At 38.7% G+C, this 26,246-nt stretch overlaps 2 protein-coding genes across 2 annotated transcripts; one reads left to right on the top strand and one right to left on the bottom strand.

Moving 5' to 3' along the window:
• Positions 1-219: 219 nt before the first annotated feature.
• On the bottom strand, positions 220-1,509 carry LOC141664914 (uncharacterized). Its single transcript, XM_074470874.1, has 2 exons — positions 594-1,509; positions 220-332 (listed from the first exon to the last, which is right to left on the bottom strand). The coding sequence occupies exons 1-2, from the start codon at positions 1,507-1,509 to the stop codon at positions 220-222; spliced, it is 1,029 nt and encodes a 342-aa protein (XP_074326975.1).
• A 7,651-nt stretch (positions 1,510-9,160) lies between these two features.
• Positions 9,161-10,719, top strand: LOC141667677 (peroxidase 27-like). The gene is made up of 4 exons (XM_074474255.1): positions 9,161-9,447; positions 9,521-9,709; positions 9,871-10,036; positions 10,157-10,719. Exons 1-4 carry the CDS (start codon positions 9,235-9,237, stop codon positions 10,561-10,563), a joined length of 975 nt encoding a protein of 324 aa, XP_074330356.1. The 5' UTR covers positions 9,161-9,234; the 3' UTR covers positions 10,564-10,719.
• Positions 10,720-26,246: the final 15,527 nt, after the last annotated feature.

Below are 26,246 nucleotides of genomic sequence, written 5' to 3' on the forward strand. Positions count from 1 at the left end.
TCCAGTTATGGTTCGGAGTGTAGTGTTGTAAGACCATAGGACCTGGGCGAGCTCCTCTGGCCATGCTCCTTTCTTCTCTTTAAGCTTTGCCTTTAAGGTATGCTTAATGATTTTATTAACAGCCTCTGTCTGCCCGTTACTCTGGGGGTGGCAGACTGCGCTAAAGCTCTTCTGAATCTCCAGCTGCTGACAAAACTCTCGCATTTCCTTGCTATCAAATTATTTCCCATTGTCAGATATCATCTTGTAAGGGATGCCATAGCGACATACAATAGCCCTGTATACAAACTCCTTGAGCTTTTTCGCTGTGATGGTGGCTAGGGGCTCGGCCTCTGCCCACTTAGTGAAATAGTCTACCGCAACCACCGCATACTTGACGCCTCCCCTGGCCTTCGGGAGTTCCCCAATCAGATCAATTCCCCATATGGAGAAGGGCCAGGGGCTCATGAGGGATGTGAGAGAGGCCACGGGGCTGTTGTAATAATTGGCATATCGCTGTCACTTATCACAAGCTCGGGAGAATTCAAAGGCATCTTTTTTCAGCGTTGGCCAGTAGTAGCCTTGACGGAGGATTTTCTGAGCTAGAGAGCTACCCCCCGAGTGATTGCCACAAATGCCCTCGTGTACTTCCCTTAGGATGTAGTTGCATTCATCTCCATCTATGCATTTGAGGAGAGGCACACTGAACCCTCTTCTGTATAGAATCCCGTCGTATATCACATAGCGGGCTGCTTTGTATTTTATCCTCCTTGCCTCATTTTTTTCGTCCAGAAGTGAACCTTCTTTTATGTATGCTAGAATAGGTGTCATCCACGTGGGGCCGAGCTCATTACTGAGGCTGCCCACCTCGTGCTCGGGCACACTAGGTTGCCTCTGTATATCAAGGGGCACGGTCCCTAGCAAAGTGCTCTCGTGGCGTGAGCCGAGCTTAGCTAGCTCATCCGCGCCTTCATTCTGCCCACGCGGGATTAGTTCCAGCCTCACCTCGTCGAACCTCGCGATTATCCTCTGTGCGCACTTCAGGTAAAGCTCTGTTCTCGGCCCCTTAGCTTGATACCCCCCGTTTATCTGATAGACCACAATCATGGAGTCACTAAACACATTCAAATTCTCGACCTTCATTTCCAAAGCTAGCTTGAGACCGTTGATCAGGGCCTCATACTCAGCATCATTGTTGGTTGCATGAAAGGCCAGATGGGTCGCACGTCTGATCTTGTGCGCCTCTGGGCTGATTAGCTCAATTCCAGCTCCTGCTCCATCACCGTTAGAGGCTCCATCCACAAATAGGCTCCACCATGGGGCACTATTTTGTCTCTCCAGTCCAACTTCTTCTGTGCTAGGTATAACAACAAGGGCTCCCGGCTCCACCTCTTGATGTGGAGGAAATTCTAACACAAAATCGGTCAGGGCTTGGCCTTTGATCGTAGTCCTTGGCTTATAATCCACCTCGAATTGGCCGAGCTCAACCGTCCACTTCAACATTCGACCAGAAGACTCTGGTTTATGCATCACTTGTATGAGGGGGTAGGAGGTTCGCACTTCTATCCTGTGTGCCTGAAAATAGGGCCTGAGTTTTCGGGAGACCAAGATCAATGCATATGCTAGCTTTTCGAGGCTTGTGTATCGAGTCTCGGCATCAGCTAGCCTTTTACTCACATAATATACCGGGAGCTAGACACCATCCTCCTCTCGGACTAATACCGCACTTATTGCAAAGTCGGAGACAGCCAAGTATAGGATCAAAGTTTCTCCAGCCTTTGGGTTGGACAACATTGGAGGGCTGCTGAGATGCTTCTTTATGTTCTGAAAGGCTTCCTCACATTCTTCGGTCCACTTAAAATCCCTCCCCGCTCCTTTAATTGCTTTGAAGAACTCTTGGCATTTATCGGAAGATTTTGAGACGAAGTGATTCAAGGCAGCCACTCGTCCCGTTAAGCTTTGAACATCCTTCACCCGTCGAGGGGACCTCATCTCGAGTAGGGCTTGTATCTTGGCTGGGTTGGCCTCAATGCCTCTATGGTTGACAATAAATCCCAAAAACTTCCCCGATTCGACCCCAAACACACATTTCTGGGGGTTGAGCTTCATTCTGTACTCCCTTAGGATTTGGAACATTTCTGCCAGGTTGCAGACATGATCCCTCGCTTCTTTCGACTTCACCAGCATGTCATCTACATAGGCCTCCATAGTCTTCCCCAATTGATGTTTGAACATCTTATTTACCAGCCTCTGATAGGTTGCCCCCACATTAAGGAGCCCGAGAGGCATCCCGATGTAACAGTAAAGGCCCCGATCAGTAATAAAGGAGGTGTACTCCTGATCTGGCCCATACATGGGGATTTGGTTATATTCCGAATAAGCATCCATAAAGCTAAGCAATGCGTGCCCAGCCGTGGAATCAACTAGCTGGTCGATTCGGGGTAGAGGAAAGCTGTCCTTCGGGCAAGCTTTGTTCAGGTCGGTGAAGTCTACACATGTCCTCTACTTACCATTGGGCTTCTTGACAAGTACGGGGTTGGCCAGCCACATGGGGTAGAAGGCTTCTCTCACAAGTCCTGCCTCCATTAATCTATCCACTTCTTCTCTGAGGGCCTCTGCCCTTTCTCCACTAATCGGCCGTCTCTTCTGCCTAACCTCCTTCTTTTTTGGGTCCAAGTTGAGCCGGTGGCACATGACATTTGGGTCAATCCCTATCATATCAGAGTGTGACCATGCAAAGACATCCAAATTCTCTCTTAGAAAGCGGGCTAGATCCTCTCTCAAGTCAGGACTTAGGTTAGAGCCTATTCTGAGTACCTTGGAGGGATCATTTGGGTCTACCAAGATCGGGATTGTGTCCTCTGCGGCCCCAGCCCTTTCGACCATTGGGGGCATTCTCGGGTCTAAATCTGCTCGAGCCTCGCTAGATTTTCCCATTTCCATGATTGTCAAACCTTCCGTATCCTTGAGCTCGGGCTGGTGAGCTCGGGCCGGATTTATCAAACGTTCAGAGGCTACAGTTACAGTGCGAGTGATTCCGTTGGGCAGGTCCATAGTGATTGTTGTTTCTTTGCGTTCCCACTTACCTCTCCTTAGTCTTGCAACGATTTATTCTGGGCTCTCTTCTTCATCACTTGCTTCCTCCACAATCCCCTCTTGTATCAACATGATGGGCTGAGAGGCTTCCATTAGCAAGGCCCCTATGCGTGGTTCCACCTGAATTCCCATGTGCTCGAAGTAGTTCTCAGGCAATTCCTCAATTGAAATCAAATTACAAGTCTCGTGGCCCTCGGGACGTATCCTTTTCCTGCCCTCTGCCTCTTCCATGGGGACGTCGCATTCACCTGCTTCAGCTGTCTCCTTGAGACGTTTCTTGACTCGGCCGCCTTGAGTGCCTGATTGTAGCAGACCCTTGATTCATATTGACAGCTCTTCAAGATGCCTACCCCCGTGGGGGTTGGGAATTTTATCGTCATATGATGGATTGAGGTCACCATCCTCATCGCCCTCATAAGGGGTCTGCCCACTATAACATTGTAGGCACAAGGCTGGTCTACAACTGTAAATATGCCAATCTGGGTGGCCACGTGAGGCTCTTCTCCTATGGTCACCGGGAGTCGAATTGTCCCTTTCACTCCGATCGAGTTTCCCGTGAACCCGTACAAGTGCCCACCTGTCGTGGTTAACTCTCTATCCAACAATCCCAGTTTTTTGTAGGCATCATAAGTCAGAACATCAGCCGAGCTCCCGGTGTCCACCATTGCTCGGTGAACATTCACTGTCCCAATCTTCATTTTTATGACTAGGGCATCGGTATGAGGGTAATGCACCCATTTTGCATCGTTCTCTTTAAACATGATATCACCGGCCTCCCTTTCAAAAAGCTCCGGGGGCCTTTGGCTTAGATGGTTGACGTTGGTGAGAGGCTTGTCCTTTTCTTCCCGGGCATATCTGTCCATTGCCTTCCGGCTGTCTCCACCAATGTGAGACCCGCCTAGAATAATATGAATGCTACCAGCCCGAGGGACCCTTTCTTTGTCTTCTGGGGGTGGAGGAGGGACGGTATGATAATCAGTCATGTGCTTTCGAACCTCCTTGACAACCCACTCCGTAAGCTTCCCTTGTCTAATCAAAGTCTCGATCTCATCCTTTAGTTGTCTACAATCAGCTGTATCGTGTCCGGTGGCCTCATGGTATGCACAATACTTTGAAGTGTCTCTTTTATTGTAGTCTGTGAGAGGGGTTGACTTCCTGAATACCCCCTTCCCTACATATGTAGCATATATGTGGTCGATAGAGGCTACCAGAAGGGTGTGTGTCTGCCATTTGCTTGTATAAGGCCTTCCCGAATCTTTGGTGGTCTCTTTGCCACGGGCAGACTTTTTCGGGCTCGAACTACGCCGATATGTCTTCCTCCCCTCGTCAGGGCTTGAGGATCGGTCCCTCTTGTATCGATAGCTTTCATTGATTTTCAGCTCTCTCATCGATTTCTCTACCCTCTTGAAGGGTTCGACTTGCTCATAGAACTCGGCCAAGGTCCTCGGCTCACTCGCTTGGAGGCTCTTCCAAAATTTCGATCCTTCTTTCAGCCCTGCTATCAAGAAATATTTGATGGTCTCCTCACTGGCTCCTCTCACCTTGGGGACCTCGGCGTTGAACCGACGAAAGTATTCTGCCAAGGGCTCCCCCTCCCTTTGCTTGATGTTGGCTAACGTGGCCACAGGAGGTGAATAGTGGAGGGTCGACTGAAATTGTCTGACGAACAAGTCCTCCAATTGCCTCCACGTTCTTATGCTAGCCGGTCCCAACTTGGAGAACCATTGTTGGGCACTAACTTTGAGTGATGCCGCGAAGAGTCTGCAGCGGGTCATCTCCGACACCTGATAGACTTCCATCTCAATGTTAAATTGTATAAGGTACTCCGCCGGGTCGGCTTCGCCGTTGAATAGAAGGTCGGGGTTGTGCCTAAACACCCGAGGTAGGGGGGATGATCGGATAGCAGCCGTAAACAGAGAGGGGACAGCCGAGGCAGGGGGCCCTCTCTTCTCTCGCTCCATCTCATCTAAGATCCTTCTCAGGTCCCTTACCCTAACAACTTCTCCTTCTCTGTCACCACCCGCATTACTCGAATGGTGTGAGCCCTGAGGTCGTTCGCGGCGTCCCCCTCCTCCAGCTCGCGCCTGCGACTCCTCTTCACGATTGTCTCTGCGTCTACGTCGTTCCTCCCTCCTGGGCGAGGTGTGTTGACGTCTTTCCGGAGGGGTCGCTGCCCGTTCCCTTTTCGAGCCTCTCTGATCCACGGGCTCTTTCTCTTCTCTCTCCTTCTTACAATTCTCCAATTTGAGCCTGAGGTCATGCTCGCTTAGTTTTTTACCCACTCGGTCTAGCACGCTAGTTGACCTTGCCTCAGATGAAGCTGGCTTCTGCCCCGATCTCGTAGAGATCTGGCTGCCCCGCTCATCATGGCCTCGGGGTATATCTTCTTTTTCGCACGATGTTTCTTTCTTCTGCTTGGTCTCGGTTGCCATGTCATCAAAATCGTGGATCAGCTTCTTCTGAGGGCCTTTGCCCTTCCAGCTACGCTGTGAGACCTTGAGGCGGCGCGCCTTACGCTTGGCGTTCCGGACCGAGCTTCTTTTTACCTTTGACATTCGGGCGTTGATCTGATTCATCTGATCGGCTAGCCCTTCGAGATACGTCATCACAGCCTGCCCGTCCACGGTTGCAATTGGTGGAGGTGGCGCCTGATTCTCTGGGGGCGTGTGTTCGACCTCAGTAGGGTCCTTCTTCTTGCCTCCGCTCCCTGGTGTCGCCGCTTGCTTGCTTTCTTTGGTCATCTTTCTCCCTAAGATGAATGAAAGCCCTCCTTCTAGCGCCAATTGTTATAGGGAGAATTTCGTATAACAGTATTGTGGAGGTTAATGGGCGGAACAAAGATCAAGGACGGTGTTTGAAGGCGGAGGAAGGTTGTTTGGTGGTGTCTGAGCTTGTATGTTGACTCCTTAAGAAAGAATAGGGTTTATTATTCTCTGTCAAGTGTCGACTCCTGTCTCATACAAGTGCCTACGTACCCTATTTATATGGATCAAGCCTCACGTAGTTCTTGGGGAACAAGTCACATAGGCTAGGGTTAGGACTCTTCAGCCCGTGCAGCCCAAGCCCATGATAGAGACTGGCCTTCAGCCAATTTAGTCACGTAAATCTCAACCGGCTCCACACGCTTCCTACAATCTCGCGGCATCTCCGCATTCCTTCCCGTGATTGTAGGAACAACCTGTGTCGGCCCCGAAATCTACGAGCAACTCAATCATCTATGAGTTACTTTCCATATCAAGCACAAAATCCTCTAATGTGGGCCGGCCTGGCGGCCTCGGCCCGCCCCGCCTTCATTAATAAATACAATATTATCTTTAACTCCATTAGATGTGAGCTCATGGGCCCAGCCCGCGTGTGGGCAACCGAGCCCAGCTCGCATGTCACGAGCCCAGCTCGCATGTTATGAGCCCAGCTCGTATGTCACGAGCCCAGCTCGCATGTCACGAGCCCAGCTCGCATTGGTCCATGATTCTAGCCCACGCATGATAGTTCAACCATTCAATGCACCTAAAGGGATCTGCTTAGGGCCATGACCGAAAGCGGACATAATAATATTCATGAAAAATTATAACCTAACAACTAACATTAATATTTTTGTTCATTGTCATTATTTTCTTTTTATAGAGAGTAATTGTACAGAGTCAACTCAATTGAAAAACTAAGAATGGTTTTTACATAAAAATGAAAGATGTGCTACGAAATTGACCGGTGATTTGTGGAACTGGAAGCATGGTCCTTAAAGTAGTGTGTGTATAATATATATAATTACGCCGTGCTTGCAAAGCAACAAAACGAGGAGCCGGAGTTCAACACTTCCCTTACATTCTTTATGCTTCCTTATCCTAGAAGCCAACACGTTCTACCATTGGTCCCTGCGTGCGTATAACAGTATATCAAATCACAAGGAAACCCCGTTGTAAGACATTAATTGTATCACATACTTATATTACACACACGCATGTTAACAAGAATAATTACCTTGACAAATACTCCCTCCAATCTCCGCCTTGTTTTGACTGTTACGGTCAAAAGGAATCAGTTATATAAATAAAGTGTAAATTACGGTCAAAATATAAAAAAAGTGATAATAGACTAGTCAAAACAAAACATGTAGAGCCTGCTTATAAGTATAAGCCCTTAAATACTTATCTGGGATTATTTGTCAACCCAATTTATAAGTCGAATTTATAACTTATAAGCTGATAAGTTGAATGTTAGTACCGACGTATTTTTCTCAAATTATTTTGATTTTTCACTTTTTTATTAATTTTAATTTTGAAATATATGTTTTTAAATGTTCAGTTAGTTTAAAATTCATGAATTAAGATAATAATATTTAAAAATTATTTATTTTAGTTCATAAAAGTTAAAAAAAATTCTGACTTATATGTAAAATTAACCAAACAGTTACATAAATTATAAGTACTAGCTTTACAACCTGTGTGTTGCACGGGTCTTCATTGACATTTTTATATTATTTAAAATTATAATAAATTTCTTTTTAGATAATTAACTTATTAGTATATTTATAAATAATAATATAAATATTTGTTGTTGATAAGATTCGAACCTGAATTTTGGGCATTGTATAAATAATAATATAATTATTTGGTGTTGGTGGGGTTCGAGCCTGGGAGTTTTAGTAGTGTATAAATAATAATATGAATATTTGTTGTTGGCGGGGTTCGAACTTGGGAGCTGGAGTGATGTATATTTTTTTAGTATTTAAATTTAACGGTCCTGATCACTTGATTAAAACGATTCGACGGTCATAAACGAGGATAACAAAACAACAAAAAAAGGTATACCAAATTATTTTCATTCCGATTATTATAGTATATATAATATATATTCATCTACTTATTTTAGCCCATTTTGGTAGCTCGTGTTCGTTAACTAGAATCTTGATCCACTATCCAAAATGCTTTTTGGTGTTTGGGTTTACATTATTATAGGGCGATCACTTCTCAATGACTGCTAAATGGACTTGGGCCCTTGGCTGACTGATTCCAAATTTCATATTTACGTGGGGTATCCCATTTTCATATATCATATTTATGGTGAAATGTTATGTCACTTTACAAATAGCTTTTATGTCTTATCGTCTCAGATTTGATTTTTGATTATCATTTACCCTGAGACTTATTGGGAAATATACTGATTAGTAAGACGTATGAATCTAAATATTAAAAATAAGCACTCAAGTTTCCACAAGTTAGTTTTAGATTGCTTGAGGTGGTTAATTCGTCGAAAATCTCAAATTGGAAAGAAGATGATCAGGTTTTAAGGCCGTATTTAACCTGTAGGGTTTTACTATTCATCTGTGATCAAAAGAATTTAAGTAGGGAACACCCTCTTCCCTCTTAATGTCCTTTAAAATGCGACAAAGGTCACCTACGTTAAGTACGGAAACAAATATATATGATCAATAATGTATTTAACACAAACAGCACACATGATTCGAAACTGCCAGTATCTATCATAATATAGCATTGAACTTATTAAGCACTCAACCAAAATAAATATTAAACACCGTTGAAGTTCATTATAAAATATGTAATATCCAACTCAATGATGAATAATTAATAATTACATTCTCGATGAAATAATCAACTCTTAATTGTTAATCACTTAGTTAGGCATGGTGTGATAATCCAGTTTAGCTAGGCTCATCTACGTACGTCATTAATTTAGCAAATAATGCATTGCCGCCGAAGTATAAATTAGCAAGTGTTAATAAATAGATATATATACACAACGGAACCACAGAGTTTAATATATCTCAAGTTATGCGTTTATAATTTTATATTTACGACTCTCTTTCACGCAAGTTTATACTAGTAAGCACGATAATATGATTGGATGAGCTGGTAGCAGTTGGTACCAAATCAAAATTATACAAAGTAAAGTCAAATACTCTTATTATCTTTTAAAATGCTTATTTGTATAACAGAACTACACTTGATTAGCAATAGCTTAATTACAGATAGAATATTACAATATGTGCAAATTATGCATTGTAATGTAATGACAACTGTCGTGTTTAGTTAGCTTAAAACATCGAGGGCCTATAAAAAGAGAATAGTATTTAGCTTATTTCTCATCAGCAGTACAGAAACAATTAAGCCACACGCAAGCTAGCTAGCTTTTGTAAATCAAATGGCTACTTCAAAATATTCAGTACTAATATTGTTAGTTTTGGGTTTTGTACTTGGCATGGCTAATGGGCAGGGCTTGAAAGTAGGGTTTTACGAGGAAACATGCCCTAGCGTCGAGACCGTAGTTAAGAAGACGATTGATGAAGTGATGGCTGTTGCACCTTCTCTTGGCGGCCCTTTGCTAAGAATGCATTTTCACGATTGCTTTGTTAGGGTACGCGAGTAGATACTATACAACATGCATATATATATAAGTTTTTGTTTTAAAAGATGTATTTGATCTGCAGGGTTGTGATGGTTCAGTGTTGTTAAACTCAACACAAAACAGTACAGCTGAAAAGGATGCAATTCCTAATCTAAGCCTCAGGGGGTATCAGATTATAGATAGAGCTAAGTCAGCTGTCGAAAAAGAATGTCCTGGCGTTGTTTCTTGTGCTGATATAGTTGCCTTAGTAGCTCGGGATGTAACTGTAGTGGTATGTATCTTCAATTATTTCATCTTTCCTTTTTCTTTTTCTTTTTTTTTTAATTTATATCAGTAGCATTTGAATTTAGAGTTAGAGCCGTAATATATCTAACAAAGATTAAAACACGAGTATCAGTATATATTCCTAGACTAATATTTCTTTCTTATCAGTTAAATGGTCCATCCTGGGAGGTAGAGACCGGTCGGAGAGATGGAAGAGAGTCGATAGAGTTTGAAGCTTTAATAAATTTACCAGCCCCATCTGCCAATATATCTACATTGATTCAAAGCTGGCAACAGAAAGGTCTAAGTCGAAAAGATCTTGTTGTGTTATCAGGTACGATTCCAAGTAAATTCGAATAATTACATGCAGTTGTATCATACAAAAAGTGTAAATACATACATTGACCGGTGGACTACGATGAATTGATTTTTATTTGTGTGTATATATATGTAGGTAGCCATACAATCGGAACGTCACACTGCAGTTCATTCAACAACCGTCTATACAATTTCACTGGCAAGGGCGACACCGATCCAAGTTTGGATTCTGAATACATTGTCAAATTGAAGCAAAAATGCAAACCCGATGATCAGACCACACTCGTAGAGATGGATCCTGGAAGTTTTAAAACATTTGATAAGAGCTACTACTCCCTAGTTATCAAGAGAAGGGGACTTTTCGAATCAGATAGTGCCCTACTCAATGAATCCAAGACAAGGACTTACATTAAGCATCAAGCTGATCACTTCAAATCAAGTTTCTTTAAGGATTTTGGTATTTCAATGGTTAAAATGGGAAGGATTGAAGTTCTCACAGGAAGTGCCGGGGAAATCAGGAAAGTCTGCTCCAGAATTAACTAATATATATTCATCTGTACACTATGTAAATGTTTGCGAGTTTTATCATTTATTTCTGTAAATTGCAAGTGTTGATGCATCCTCTTCGTGATAATAAAAATTATCTTCTGATTTCCGAAAATATTGTCCCTCCTGAATCCTGTTCAGCATATGTCCTGTTAATCGCGTTTGAACTTTGAAGCAATAAAGGAAAGATCTGTTTTAGATATTTTGCATTTTAGCCAGAAGAACATAAAAAGTACTAGGAGCTGATTTACCGGTAATAAGTGATTTCGCAACACGAATATTCAATTGGATCGCATTCTTTTTCCCCGGGGGACAACACAGTTGATTCTTTGGCCCGACTAAACCTGTACAATAAAATTGCGGGGAAAAAAATACTCCAGGGAAGTTCCAGACAATGACCAGGAAAGTTCTACATAGATTTATCTGCATTATTTTTTTTGTCAGGGTTTATTTGCATGATGAACTACCTAAACAACGAAAATTATAGTTCAGTCAGGAAACGGACTAAGAAATAATCCATACTATGACCTTTTTTAATTCATTTCTGCTACACGGGCGGACGCAAGATCAAAAGTTGAAGAGGGCCAAAAATATAAACATAGATATATTAATGAGAAAATATATTTTTTATTGAATAATATTACAGTGATCTTCTCTCTTTTTAGTCACAAATATCTTTTATTAAAAACTCTATGATAATTTATTTCTCAATATACAACATCAAATAGTAGTTGTCCTTTTCATTTACAAAAAATAGAAAAATAACATTCGGGCATCAACAATGACTACATTAAAAATAAATGTTGATAAGAATATAAAAAAAACACAAAAAATAAATATATTTTTTTTGCTACTTAGAGAAAAAAATCCTAGAATTTATAAGGAAGTAGCCCCTAAAATTAATACATGAAATTTAAATATAAGAAAGTAGCCCCTAAAATTAATACATGAAATTTAAATCACGATAGAGAATAAAAAGTGATAGAAAAATAGAAGAAAAGAACAAAAACAAACCCGTACATGATGATGCTTGATTACTTCTTTTTCTGGTTATTCATTCAAACAGTGAATTCCGTGAGCCCGGACCCTCTGTTCATGCACGTCCTAAACAATTTGTTTTGATATTTTTCAATGTAAGATGAGCTTTTTAATTTTGGGTTTTTGTGTAATTATTTTTTGTCTAACCTTTTCACAAGGGTCTCCAAGTTTTTATCCTTTACATTTTATTAATAGGTCCAAATTTTATATATATATTAACAATAGTTAGTATATAAATATATGTATCTGCGGGAAGGTTGGGGTGGTGAAGGCCCCCACCAGTTTCTTTGTGAGTCCGTCCCTCCCTGCTGCTACATGTTTAACTTAGAACTAAATAAGTTTTTTAATCGATGAAATAATAGTTTTAGTATAGTAAAACACTGAAATTTACACAAACTAAACTATGCAAGTCGTATAAACCTGCTGATAGGTATGTTGGGTTTAAACCGAATATGTGATATGTGTTTTGTGATACAAGATATAGTTGGATTGAATAATAATTGTATGTGTCGATAATTATTATCATAGTGAGATTGAGTAAAATTGTATGGGTAGACAATTATTATTATAATCAGATTAGGTTTGTCTTGTTGGCTAAATTTGTGATGACTATATATACATAGTCATGTTATTATTTTGATGTATGCTTAAGAGATCATTACTAGAATTCTGTCAGTAGACATCGGATCTTAAACATCGCTTATTTAGACGACTGATGTTAAGTTCTTTTAGACATCGGTTATTTTTAAAACGATGTTACTGCATATATTAGACATCGGTCCATAAAATAACCGTTGTTGATAGTTATTTTCAAAAAATGAGAAACGTGAATTAGATATCGGTTTATAACATAACCGTTGTTGAATTTTCTTAGACATCGGTCTAAAATCACAACCGTTGTCTATGGTTATTTTTTTAAAAAAAAAAGACGCCCCCCAATTCCCAAATATTTCCCCCTTAGCAACGAATATAGTTCCCCGGTTTATTTCCCCCCTTCCAAAATCACTTCTTACTTTTCGCCATTTTCTCACATCCCTATCTCTCCCGTCTCTTTTCAGTCTATGTCTCACATCTCTCTCTCCCTCTTTCTCTCTCTACATATATATTACTATCTCCCCATCTCACATTATCTATTACCTTCACACATTATTTCTAATTAGGGTTCCAATTGAACCCCAAATTAGAGAACATCTTCGATTAATCAAACTCAAGCTTCGAGAAACCTAATTTGTGAAGAAACTGGCTTGGTTTAGTTGTTTAATTAGATTTTGTTAATTCTTCATCCTGATTTAGTTCCTAATTATTAGTGGGTTTGGTTTTTAATTTTGTTTTTTTCTTTGTTCAACAGGTTTGGAAATATGGGACGAGTTGAAAATACAGAGAAAATATGGGTTTAAATGCTAGACTGATGAAGCTTGAAACTGAAGTTTGAATAACTCTTCTTGTGTCTATATGCGTGTGTATTTATATGGGTTTGTTGAGATTGAATGTCATTTGGCCTAAGTGGTGTTCTTGGTGAATCTTGATTGATTTATATGAGTTTATTTGTGCTTGATTTTGTGTGGCAGATAGAGTGGAACTGTTAGGTTGCTTATTGTTGTTGTGCTATTTTTAGAAGTTTATACGAGAATTTGATAATACTGTTGGTTGAAAGGAACGAGTACCTTTAAAGTAGCACAAATGTTATTTGATCCTTGATATATGTTGATCCTTCCCACCAGACGGAGTATAAGACATTCTCCAGTTAGAAATGCATCAGACATTCTCGAGTTGGAAATTGTATATAGCGGGAATTAGAAGTATATGAAGTACTATCTTAACTCCTACTTGTTGTTTTACTTGAATATTCACTTTTATTTTGCAGTTGATGTATGGGTTTCTAGGATTGACAAATGTCCATCTTATTTATATTTTTCCTGTATGTAAAAATTTACTGAACGACAATATAAAGGATGCCTGTTTTTCTATGACCTTTTAAATAATTGTGTGATTCTTGAAAATTTGGCGAAGTTGTTATAGGTTATGCAATTAGATAAAAATGACTTGCTAATGTTACCAATTCCTTCTTGAATACAAATTCTTTCTTGTAATGCTCGAACCTGGAAGATTGTAACTACAGAACCCTACTGATTGATAGGATACACCGATGCAAGAGTGTAATTGATTTGGCTTTTTATATCTCAATTTTACTTCATAGACTTCTTCTTTGCAAAATTCTTATTCTTCTAAATCAAACTAGGTGATTCTTTGAACTTTTGAAAAATATTTGTGTCATTTTTGGTTTCTTTTTTCTTTTCTAATTGATTTATTTTGTATTCCAACATCTTTTAAATGGGTGTCTGTTTAAAGTTTGTTAGGTCACACACGCTGTAGAGGGGGGTGAATACAGTGTATAGCACAATCAAATCAAATTCTAATAACACAAGTAACAGAAAACAGATTTTATTCAAAGCAATAAACTCTGTTACAATACGGAACTGTCCTCTCTCAGTGATGAACAAATATCACGAGAGCTGCTAGGGTTACAATAAATAATATTCTCGATAATGATAACATTTATAGTGTAAACCCTATGTCTGTGTTTATATACTACACAGTTACAAGATAATCGCTAATTCATATGGAATATAATTCTGCTTCATAAAATATATCAATCAGATATCTTTTCTTCCAAGTATTCCATTCTTTACAGAATTCCTTCTTCATGTATATCTCTTCTTACGTTTGTCTTGATTTTCTCTTCAATCAATCAGCCGCCTTCCTTATCTGAACGTTTCCTTTAAGTCCTGATATTATCTTTTGATAAATATCTCCTGAACCTTAAGTACTGATGACTTAAGTTCTGACTTCAATATAAGTGTTGATTTCAGTTAAGTACTGATTTGTCCTGTTTAAGTAAGATCTGAAAACTAAACATAAATCATATTAGTCATGACATTATCAAATATATCTAACAATCTCCCCCAACTTGTAAATTAGCATAATATACAAGTTTAACAGATATTTGATGATGTCAAAAACATTAAGTACAAATGCATGAGAATTTGACTAGATAACTACAACTTACAGTCCTTAAAGTTTTACCAACATTAACTTCTGATAACAACTTCAGTCTGTATAGATATCAGAATTTGAGCAGTTGTAGATCTTGACTTGGCTTCACTTTCTGATCTCTCTGATGTCAGGAGTTGTTCTGAGATAGTTCTTTAATAAACATCTCTCCGCATATCTGAATTCATCAATCATTCTCCTTTTAGCATCTTTAAGTTCTGCAGAATCTTCACCAGTTTGGAAGATAGCAGCCCTGAGATCATTAATTCTAGCTTTCCTTATGTCCTGATCCAGTCTGATCAAATATGCCTTGTCAGACTCAAGATTGAATTCTACATCCTTGTAACCCAGAAATGTAGTTATAATCTTAGCAGAGTTAGGCTTCATCTCAACAATATCACCCTTGTGATCTCTGTACTTTGGAAGATATGTGCTGTCAGACTTTACAGAATAAAGCCTTTTCTGTCTCTGAATTTGATTCTTCAAATAGTTTGCAGCACTTTCTGTTATTCTGTCATTCACTTGAAGTAAAAATAAAATATGTTCCAGTTCTTCAAAATACTTCAGTGGAATATCATTTTCCCTTATGTGGTAAACCCTTCCATCTGTCATGAAGTACAACAAGATGTGTTCTTTCAAGTAGGTATGGTAAACCATTTGTACAGATTCTAGTTGATTCAATCTTTCAGGAGTTGCTCCAATACCTGGTTCACTTAAGGAAGTTGGATCATTGGTTGTGTTCTGTACTCTTCTTTCATCAGCACTACCCAATCCAGATTTATCTCTTGCTTCCTTTCCGGTAACCACTCTTGCTTCAAAACCACTTGCAGCAGTCTTCAAAGGTTGAGTCTATTTGACTTTGGTGAAACCTGGTAGGAGTAACTTTGAAGGTTTAACATGAGCAATGTCATAGGTTTCCTTTGATTTATCTTCTGATATCAAGTCAGCTTGAGCTATGTCAGAGGTTACTTGCTTATTTGTAATATCAGGACTAACTATATCTTGACTCTGAACAACTTGAGCCATGTTAGAGGTTGTCTTAGAAATCTTTCTCGAAGTCAGAGTAAGATCAGCATCTTCAACAGTAATTTCTTCATTCACAGGAGGCACATAAACCTTTATAGGTTCACCAACTTTTTCTTTGCCCTTAGACCTTGGATCTATCTGCAATTGTGATTTGACCTAGGTTGCCTCAATATTTGCCCTTTCTTTTATCACAATGCCTTTGGCCTTTGGAAGTTTCTTTTTACCAACAGAAGCTTCAGATTTAGAGTTAACTTTTTCTGACTTAAGTCTAGCTTCTTCTTCCAAAAGACTTTCAAAGTCCATTCCTGGATTTTCCTTCAGAAATAACTGTCTTGATATTTCTTCATCAATATCCAAAAGTTTATCAGAACTTATTCTTTTACCAGTATCAGAAGTAATTCTTTTTCCAGTATCAGAACTTGTACTATGACTTGTAGCTTCAGTTCTTCTTGATGAGAAACCACTACCTTGACCATGACCTCCACCCATTCCAGAGTTTCCCTGGTCATCTTTTTCATCATCCTTCCCCTTCAGTGTCTTAACAGTGTTGCATTTGGACTTAATTACCTTCTCCCCCTTTTTGGCATCAGCAGGTAAGAGAAGAGAGACAAGCAATTCCACTGAGGATTGGATTTCATCCAGTTGAGATTGCTGAGAAGCTTGATTTTTCAAAATATCATCAATCTGAGACTGTTGCTTCTCTTGGGTCTTCTCAATGTAAGAAACTCTGTCAAAGGTAGGTTGAAAGGAAGTTTTCTTGTCAATTTTCTTAGTCATGTCTTGCTTGAACAATTCTTCCTGAATTTTATGCAGCTCTGCATGAGTTGTTGAATGTAGACCTTGAAGATCTCTAGTACTCAATGCAGTAACTCGAAGTTGTGTCTTGAAATCAGCATTAGCTAGTAGCTCATCAGCTTTTGCCAAGTGCTCAGCAAGAATTGATTGAGAAGGAACAAAAGTAACTGTGTTCCATTCCTTAGTCCACTCCTCTCCTCTAGGAGTTTCACTCCAAGGTACTGGTGCATCTTCTCGAACAAACTTTTTGACTAGTTCAGATTTATGAACAGTTTGTTGAGGTGCATGTCCTGCAGGACCAGCTGCAGTAGCATCTTCATTTCTAGCAGCATCACCAGTAGTACCAGCATTTGCAGCATCAGAACTTTCAGATTCAGCATCTTCTGATAAAAGAACAGTATGAGAAGCTATTGAGACTTCAACTTCATTCTCTAAGTGCTGTTTTGCTTCCAAGTTCTGATCAACAACCATTTTCTGATGCTCACCTATAATCTGATCTTCAATATCTAGATGCAGAGAAGGTGTTGTAGACAATTCTGGAGTTTCATTAGCATCAGTAAGTGGTGGTGTTGATGGATTAACTGGAGCTGTTGGAGCTTCTAAGTAGAGAACCTCAGGCACAACCAGGTTGTGAATATCAATCTCAGCACTTGTGCCTGGGTCTGCAGTAGATACTGGTTCATGAATAGGAAACACAGGTGGTGTAGTTACTTTATCTGTAGCAACTTCCTGAGTTGGTGACAATGGAGGTGTAGAAGTAGTAGCTGTAGCAATTTCTGGCTCTTTTGAGATCAGAGATTCCTGATCTCCTTCCTTAGCTGCTGCTTTCTCATCATCTGAAGCTGGCCCGTGAGCTCTCTGTTTCTTGTATCTCTTTGAAGATAGAGATTCTTTGGGAGTTTCAACATAAGACATTCTTCTAAGCCTTTTGAGAAGCTTAGATCCCCCAATACCGGTATCCTTCTGAGAAGAGACCTTCTCAGCTTTTTTAACAACAGGTTCTGATGCAGAAACCTGTTCCTCACTATCTGACTCATCTCTCAGAACAATCCTCCTTCTCTTCTGTGATTTCTGAGGGACAGTCTTTGTCCTCTTGGGCTTGGAAGATGAAGGCTTCACAGTATGTGCTGATGATGAAGGTTGGGCTATCTGTGAAGGTTTGAGATGAGTTCTGATAGAGGGTTGAGTAGGTTGAGATGTATGTGTGGTATGTTCTGATGGTTATTGTGGTGTTTGGGATATGGTGGTAGGTTGAACATCAGGATAAACAGATCTGTAGGTTTGAGGATCAGCATTTACCAAGATCTGTTTTACAGACTGAGGTATCTGTAAGGGTCTAACCACCTTTTTCTTAAGGTCAGCATTTACCAAGTCATTAAAAGCTCGTTTTGCAAGTTTAAAGGGTGGAAATAAAGAACTGGCTAGTTGAGGTTCATCAGCATAGCAAAAAGTAAATATAAGCTGACAGAATCTAGCAAAGTATACGACATTCCTATCCTCTGTCATCCTATCCCCTATAAAACCTAGCACAGCACTTGCAAAATCAAAATGAGTTTGGTGAATTATAGCATACCCGATGTGCTGACTCATAATGGGAATGACATCAAAGTTGGAACACTTATTCCTGAAGGCTTTAGTGATGCAGTCGAAGAAAAAGCTCCATTCCTTTCTGATATGCGCTCTTTTCAACTGTCCAAGCTTGGCCAAACTCTTCTCATACCCCAAATTGGCCATGAGCTGCTGTAGAACTGGTTCCTCCGGTGTTGAGAAAATGCAGCCTTCTGGTAAATGTAGAGCTTTATGAACTGCTCCAGGAGTTACCACATGCTCAACATCATTTACTTCAAAAATAATACTGGGAGTACCAGTAGCACCACCATTGTCAAAATGTCCAGTCCGCCAGAATGTCAGAACTTGATGACTGGAAATGACTTGAGGCTGGGTCAATGCATAACCCAATTTCACTGTGTGCTAGAAGATCTTGCACAAAGTGCAACTCAGATGGAGCTTCATCATGATTTAAGATTGCAGCATAGTTGTTGGGAACGAACTTGGCTCCATCTATAATCAAATCCTTATGTGCCATGAGAAAAATTGAGAATTAAGGTTGCCTGTAAGGTGTTTGATAAAATGTCTGTATGAAAAATAACGTCAGGAGATGAGAGAGAATGAAAATAAAGAAAGAGAGATAAAGTGTGAAAGTAAATAAAAGATTTTACATTCTTCTCTCTCTTTTACTTATACACGGTAGAAAAAGTAACCGTTGGACACCTGTCAGACATGAAGCAGTAAAGAATAATTAATGGGCACGGGAAAATAGTAATCATTACTTATCACATGCAGTTTTTCAAGGAAAAACCGTTCCACTTACCAAGTAATCCCATTAAGTAAGGTAATTCAGTTTTAATTCAAAATTTAAACTGTTCCCACTTATTAAATCATTTTCACTGCGAAACCAATATTCTGTAAAAATAAATCAAGTGTGAGAATGACCAAATAAAAAATTAAGTAAACAGGTACTGCCATGTCAGAATCAGAACTTGATTTGTATCAGTAATAAAATGGTCATCAGAATATGGATAAATCAGGATTTAAAAATGCATCAGAATTTCAAACGACTCAGAGACAACATCTTGCAAAAATATAAAAATTTCATTAATATATTAAGAGAATATATTCATGAAATTGAAATTACAGCAAAAGATTACAAGAGTGTCCTAAGCTACAAATCCTATTTCTTTTTCCTACTTTCTACAAACAGAACAGCGAGACGAATGATTCGCTCCTGATGTCGAAGAGCTTCCAACCGTTCTTCTTCCAATCGCTCAACATGGCGATGGTAATCCATATAGAAGAACAAGAGGTCTGTCAGAACCTCTTGGGGAACAGAGTCCCAAACCTCATTAGGAATGACAGTAACATGCCATTCCTGCTGCCACTCTGGACAGCTCATGGTGAGAGAGAAAGTATCATAGTTTAGAGCTAAGTTGTAGTTCACCATGATTGTGATGAGAGAGAAATATATGAGATTGAGAGCTTGAGAGTTTGAGAGAAAGTGAGAGAAAATGAGAGATGTACTGACTGGAGTGAAGTGTTGGTTTATATAGGCAATGGAATGTCAGGAGACGCAAGGAAAATGTAATGCTGACAGGTAGAAATAATTCTACCTCGTCTTCCTAGACTGAGGAGAATAAAAACAACCATTGGAAGTGTAAAATAGGGTTTAATGCGCACAAGAAACAAGTAAATATTACTATGCATGGACATGTACCACTAACCCTAATTGTATTGACTGTTAATATTCCACCCAAACATATTCTGATTTAAAAATAAGACTGTTTCAGATTTTAACCACAGATAAGTCAAGTAAAGAATCAGAATTTAATATCAGCACTTAGACTTATATCAGAACTTAACAGTCATCTAAACATGATTTCTTAACTCGAAAAGTGAATGACTATCTTTGTAATCTTCACACAAATTCTGATTTCGGTTCTTCAGAACTTAATCATTAGAACTTTCATCGGAACCTGTCCTCAGAATTTATGCAATCTGACACATAAACTGTTCATCTAAAACAACATTGATCACCACAGTAATTTTCATCATTCATATGGAGTGTAAGTGTGTGCATTAAGCTAAATATCAGACAAAGAGTAAAGTCTGATTCACTTCAGTACATCTTAGAAATAAGGCATAACTAAGAACTTTACTTAAAACCTGTCATTATTCTAAAGCCTACTATTGAATGAGTTCATGCATGAGTCCACCTCAACTGTTTGGTGCTTATTTTATGCATCTTTTGAAATTCTATTTTACAGTGGCTTCTCAGTGTAAGTGAGTCACGACTGCTTATCAGAATTTATGCTATTATCAGAGTATTTCTCCAGTAATCATAGAGTGTGAAAAGTCACCAAGAAAAATAATTATTTGCTTTTCTGATGTATATTACTTAATACCAGCAATGCACTTGGGTCGTCCCTTCCACATTTTTACTCTAGATCTCAAAGGAGTACCTGATTTGTATTCCTTGTTCTTTTCCTTTTTCTTTTGATAAGTGAGGTTTATCAGCACTTAGTACATTCAACAAATTTACTAACATCAGAACTTAACAGATGAGAAACATTATTCTAGTTTTGGACTTAGTAATAAGATAGACAAAGTAAACTTAACTAAGCTCAATATCAGAATTTGCTTGTGTCAATAGATTTCCATATAAATAATTACTTTTAACATGAGATCTCTAGTATATTAAAGACTACTAGGTCAGCATCTAGCACAGTTATCCTCATAGGATTGAATAGTCACAGAAATATTCATATCACTATCAGAGTTTAGAAATTCACATCAGACAACAATCAGTACTTAAACAATTTTCAATTAAGCATAGAATACACAAAGAGAGTAATATCTATAAATACTGATCATAAAGTCCGATGCATTAGAACAAAACTAAGCAGATTTAGAGAAAGAAACTGAAACCATTCCAAGTTCATTTACCAATCTTGTAAAAGTAGCTTCACACAGTGGTTTTGTGAAGATATCTGTTAGTTGTTGATCTGTTGGAACAAAGTGCAATTCCACTGTACCTTCATCCACATGTTCCCTTATGAAGTGGTACCTGATGCTGATGTGCTTTGTCATTGAGTGTTGAACTGGATTATCTGTCATAGCAATAGCACTTTGATTATCATAGTAAATAGGGATTTTAAAATATGTTAACCCATAATCCAGTAACTGATTCTTCATCCAGAGAATCTGTGCACAACAGCTTCCTGCAGCAATGTACTCTGCTTCTGCAGTTGATGTAGAAATTGACTTTTATTTCTTGCTAAACCAAGAAACCAGTCTGCCTCCAAGAAATTGGCAGCTTCCACTTGTGCTTTTCCTGTCAATTTTGCAACCTGCAAAATCTGCATCTGAGTAACCTATTAGTTTAAAATCTGATTCTCTAGGATACCACAATCCCAGATCAGCTGTTCCCTTAAGATACTTGAAGATTCTTTTCACAGCTGTTAAGTGAGGTTCTCTTGGATCTGCTTGAAATCTTGCACAAAGACAGGTAGCATACATGATATCAGGTCTACTAGCAGTTAGATAGAGTAGAGAGCCAATCATACATCTGTAATCAGTAATATCTACTGATTTACCAGTATTCTTATCCAGTTTTGTTGCAGTGGCCATGGGAGTGGATGCACTTGAACAATCTTGCATTCCAAATTTCTTTAGCAAGTTTCTGGTGTACTTGGTTTGACAAATAAAAGTGCCTTCTTCATTCTGCTTGACTTGAAGGCCCAGAAAATAGCTAAGTTCCCCCATCATACTCATTTGATATCTTGACTGCATCAGTTTGGCAAACTTCTTGCAAAGTCTGTCATTTGCAGAACCAAAGATGATATAATCAACATATATCTGAACCAGAAGTAAGTCCTTTCCATGGTTGAGGTAGAACAATGTTTTGTCTATAGTTCCTCTGTTAAATCCACTTTCCAGAAGAAACTGAGCTAAAGTCTCATACCATGCTCTAGGAGCTTGCTTAAGGCCATAAAGTACTTTATCAAGCCTGTAGACATGATCTGGATATTCAGGATCTACAAAGCCTGGAGGTTGTTCAAAATATACTTTCTCTTCCAATTCTCCATTGAGAAAAGCACTTTCACATCCATTTGAAAGACAACAAACTTTTTGTGAGCAGCATAAGCCAAAAATATCCTTATGGCTTCCAATCTAGTAACTGGTGCAAATGTTTCATCATAATCAATTCCCTCCTGTTGAGAATATCCTTTTGCAACCAACCTTGCCTTATTCCTTGTAATTATTCCATCACTGTCAGTTTTGTTTCTTAATACCCACTTTGTACCAACAACAGATCTGTTCTTTGGTCTTGGCACTAGGGTCCAGACTTTGTTTCTTTCAAATTCATTTAACTCTTCTTGCATTGCTTGCACCCAATCAGCATCTTGAAGAGCTTCTTCCACTTTCTTTGGTTCCGTCTGAGAAAGAAAAGAATTGAAAAGACATTCACTTAAAGTAGTTGTTCTAGTTCTGACACCTGCATCAGGATTTCCAATAATTAAGTCAGGTGTATGTGATTTAGTCCACTTCCTTGCAGATGGAAGGTTTTCTCTAGAACTGGATGCTCCCCCGTGATCCATGCTATCTTCATCAACATTTTCTGATGCTCCCCCTGAAACTATGCTCTCTGAGTTGGATCCTTCAGAATTTAAGTTTTCAGAAATATCAGAACTTGGCTTATCAGAACTTGAAGAGCCAATTGTATGTTCTGATGCTTCTTGAGATATGGTTGTATCTTCAGTATGCTCCCCCTGCACAGGTGCATCTTCCTTTGGCGTAGTCACCATAGTTTCAATAACATCAGAGTTTAATCCATCAGAGTTTGCAGTATCAGGATTTAGACTGTCAGGATTTTCAGTATCAAAATTTAAGTCTTCATTTTCAAATCTCAGCTGATCATGATCATTGAAATCTTCAAGTCCAGTAATCTTCTTATCATCAAAGGAGACATTGATAGATTCCATGACCACCCTTGTTCTCAAGTTATAGACTCTGAAGGCTTTTGTGGAAAGTGGATATCCAACAAAGATACCTTCATCAGCTTTTAGATCAAATTTGGATAGCTGTTCAGGATGAGTCTTAAGAACAAAACACTTGCATCCAAATACGTGAAAATACTTCAGATTTGGCTTCTTTTTCTTCACCATCTCATATGGTGTATTTCCATGCTTGTTAATGAGTGTTGCATTCTGAGTAAAATAAGCAGTCTGCACAGCTTCGGCCCAAAAATAGGTTGGAAGCTTTGCTTCATCAAGCATAGTTCGTGCAACTTCAATGAGAGTTCTATTCTTTCTTTCAACAACTCCATTTTGCTGTGGAGTTCTAGGAGCAGAGAATTCCTGCTTAATTCCATGGTCTTTGCAGAACTCTTCCATGATCAAATTCTTGAACTTAGTGCCATTATCACTTCTTATTATCTTCACAGAATCTTTGACCAATTTATCCAGTTGCTTGACATGATCAATCAAGATAGATGAAGTTTCACTTTTAGAGTGCAAGAAATACACCCATGTATATCTGGTGAACTCATCCACTATGACCATAACATATTTCTTCTTTGCAATAGACATGACATTCACTGGACCAAATAGATCAACATGTAGTAGGTGATAAGGCTCAAGAATTGATGATTCAATCTTGCTCTTGAATGAAGATTTTCTTTGATTAGCCTTCTGACAGGTATCACAAAGGCTATCAGGAGCAAATACTGACTTTGGCAGTCCTCTCACAAGATCTTTCTTGACAAGTTCATTTATATTGTTGAAATTTAAATGAGAGAGTTTCTTGTGTCAATTCCATCTTTCTTCGATTGATGCTCTACTCATCAGACAGATTGCAGAACCATCAGTACTTGTTGAAAGCCTGCCTTCATAAATGTTACCATGCCTGTATCCTTTCAGAACAAATTTGCCTGTAGATTTACTTACAACTTCACAGTGTTCTTCAAAGAAATCCACATGATAACCTCTGTCACAGATTTGACTAACACTCAGCAGATTGTGTTTAAGTCCTGAGACCAGAGCTACTTCTTTAATGATGACATTCCCAAGATTGATATTGCCATATTGTAACGACCGAGAATTTTGCGTCGTAATTAAGAAAGTAAAGTATGTGTTATGTGATGAGATTATGTGATTAAGTGGTGATTATTTGTCTTATTTGTATACTAGAGTTAAAGAGCGTGGATAAAAACGTTCCAATTTAAAGAGTCAGCTTAAAAGTCAAGCTGTGGTTTCGGGCCGTCAGGTAGAACGGAACCCGTCCTAGTATGAAAATTAAATAATATAAAATGTGAATTATATGTGAAATAAATGAATGAAGTATTTCGTCTTAAGAGACGTGTTGATTGGCAAAGATAATGAGAAGCGTATTCGAAACGCTGAGCGTCGGGCCGTCAGGCTGAACGTGACCCGGTACGCGTAAAAAGAGAATAAAGATTAAAGAGGGATAGATTCTATGATCAGACCTGAGTCGTTATGTGACTATATGTGTATGATTGCTTGACTGTGTGCATGATTATATGTTCTGTGTTAATTTCTGTGAATTTTAAAGGAATTATGTGATTTACATAAGGGTTTATTTAACCTTCGTGCATTTTTATAAAATCATCTGAGATGGATAAAAATATGGGATTCATTCTGTTATCTTCGTAGAGGTCTTAGAGACTTTTTAAAAATGATAAGTGAATTTAATTGTGGGTCTTTGCATTTTTAAATTGATTTTATGTGGAAAAGGTATTTATTAAAGCGAGTTTGCGAAATTCATATAAAATCAACCGCTCGCTCAAATTCTTATTATGAGTAATGGATGAAAAGCTAATTTCGAGACCTACGTGTTAAAATTGTCATTTTCAATAATTCTCGACTTTCCGAGAGAGAAATATTTTTATTTTGAATTTTGTTACATTTGAGTAAAAAGAGAAACAAAATGCAAATTAAAAAGGGAGTTATTAGATTACCATTTTGCCCTTGTGTTGGTGGAGTATAAATTACTCCTTCCTCCCCATTTTCTTCTTTCTTTTCCGTGCACTCACTCTTTTCTCTCCTCTTTTTCTTTCACTCTCTCTCTCTCACTCGAACAACTCTCTCTCGGCTCTCTCTTCAATTTCTCTCGGTATACCTCCTTTTTCCTTGATCAAACTTATCAATCATCCCTAATTCTTCTTGATAAACACTTATGTGTAGGTAGAAGTGTGTGCATGTGTGTATTGGTGCTTGCATGCCGAAGTGTGTGTGTGTGTTTTTGGGTTCGGTTTTGAGCCAAGAACCCAGGGCTTGCTTGATTAGTTCGTATCCTATGATTATTGTGCTGAAATCAGTTTGCATGTGGTGTTGATGCATTTCTTTTGAGAAATCGGGAGTCTCGTGGTTGGACACCCTCGAATGAGGGCACCACCGTGAAGCCACCGCCACCGGTGATGAACTCCGGTGAACCGGTGGTGAGCTATGATGTTAAAAACTGAGCTCTAGAACCTTAAGATCACTTATTTATGTTTGCATGTGGTGTTTTGATTAAAAGGCCGAATGTCCCTTACTATTTTAAGGAAATCAAGTTGATTATATTGAAATGCATGAGTCATTGATTTGATGTTGAAATATAGGTGGATTTGTGATTCAAGAATTAAGAATATCAAGTTGCATGATTGTTTTTGAAAAAGGCCGAATGGTTTTAATCTTTAAGGTTGTTTGATTTGAATTAACTTGTTTAAAATGATGAGGGATTGTTATTAGATTAAAAAGGAATGAAAATATTGTTGCATGCTAAGTTTAGGTTCAAATTTTTGTGTTAATAAGAAAGGAAATTGATTTTTGTTGGATAATCTTGGTAAACACTAAGTATAAATGGACTAAAAGTGATTGCATGTTAGTTTTAAAAAGGATCAAGATGTGCATGTCAATGATTTGTCCTTGGGATGTGAATTTAAGTTATTGCCGAATGAAATTGAGTTAAAATAGATTAATTTGATGAATAAATGGATGTATGTTGTAATTTAGATGAAAATCAATTGTGTTAAGGAACTTAGTTGGCTTACGTGATAAAGATAAAGTGTTTGATATTGTGCTAAGTTAACATTGAATTGCATGTGAGCATGTATGTATGTTTTGGTTCGAATGGTTGTTGATCAAGAAAATGGTGCTAGTTTAAATGTGGAATCATGTTAGAACTAAAGTTGTATGGTGTAATTTTGAAAAATT

This window comes from Apium graveolens, chromosome 6 (genome assembly GCF_009905375.1).
Source record: "Apium graveolens cultivar Ventura chromosome 6, ASM990537v1, whole genome shotgun sequence".
Classification (NCBI taxonomy): Eukaryota; Viridiplantae; Streptophyta; class Magnoliopsida; order Apiales; family Apiaceae; genus Apium; species Apium graveolens.

Excerpts from the sequence above, each read along its gene's own strand:
- LOC141664914 (XM_074470874.1), bottom strand. The coding sequence starts at position 1,509 with ATGCATAAACCAGAGTCTTCTGGTCGAATGTTGAAGTGGACGGTTGAG. Across the intron at positions 333-593 it reads TTGTGGCAATCACTCGGGGG|AGGCCGAGCCCCTAGCCACC; the intron begins GTAGCTCTCTAG and ends CTAAGTGGGCAG.
- LOC141667677 (XM_074474255.1), top strand. The coding sequence starts at position 9,235 with ATGGCTACTTCAAAATATTCAGTACTAATATTGTTAGTTTTGGGTTTT. Across the intron at positions 9,710-9,870 it reads CTCGGGATGTAACTGTAGTG|TTAAATGGTCCATCCTGGGA; the intron begins GTATGTATCTTC and ends CTTTCTTATCAG. Across the intron at positions 10,037-10,156 it reads AGATCTTGTTGTGTTATCAG|GTAGCCATACAATCGGAACG; the intron begins GTACGATTCCAA and ends ATATATATGTAG.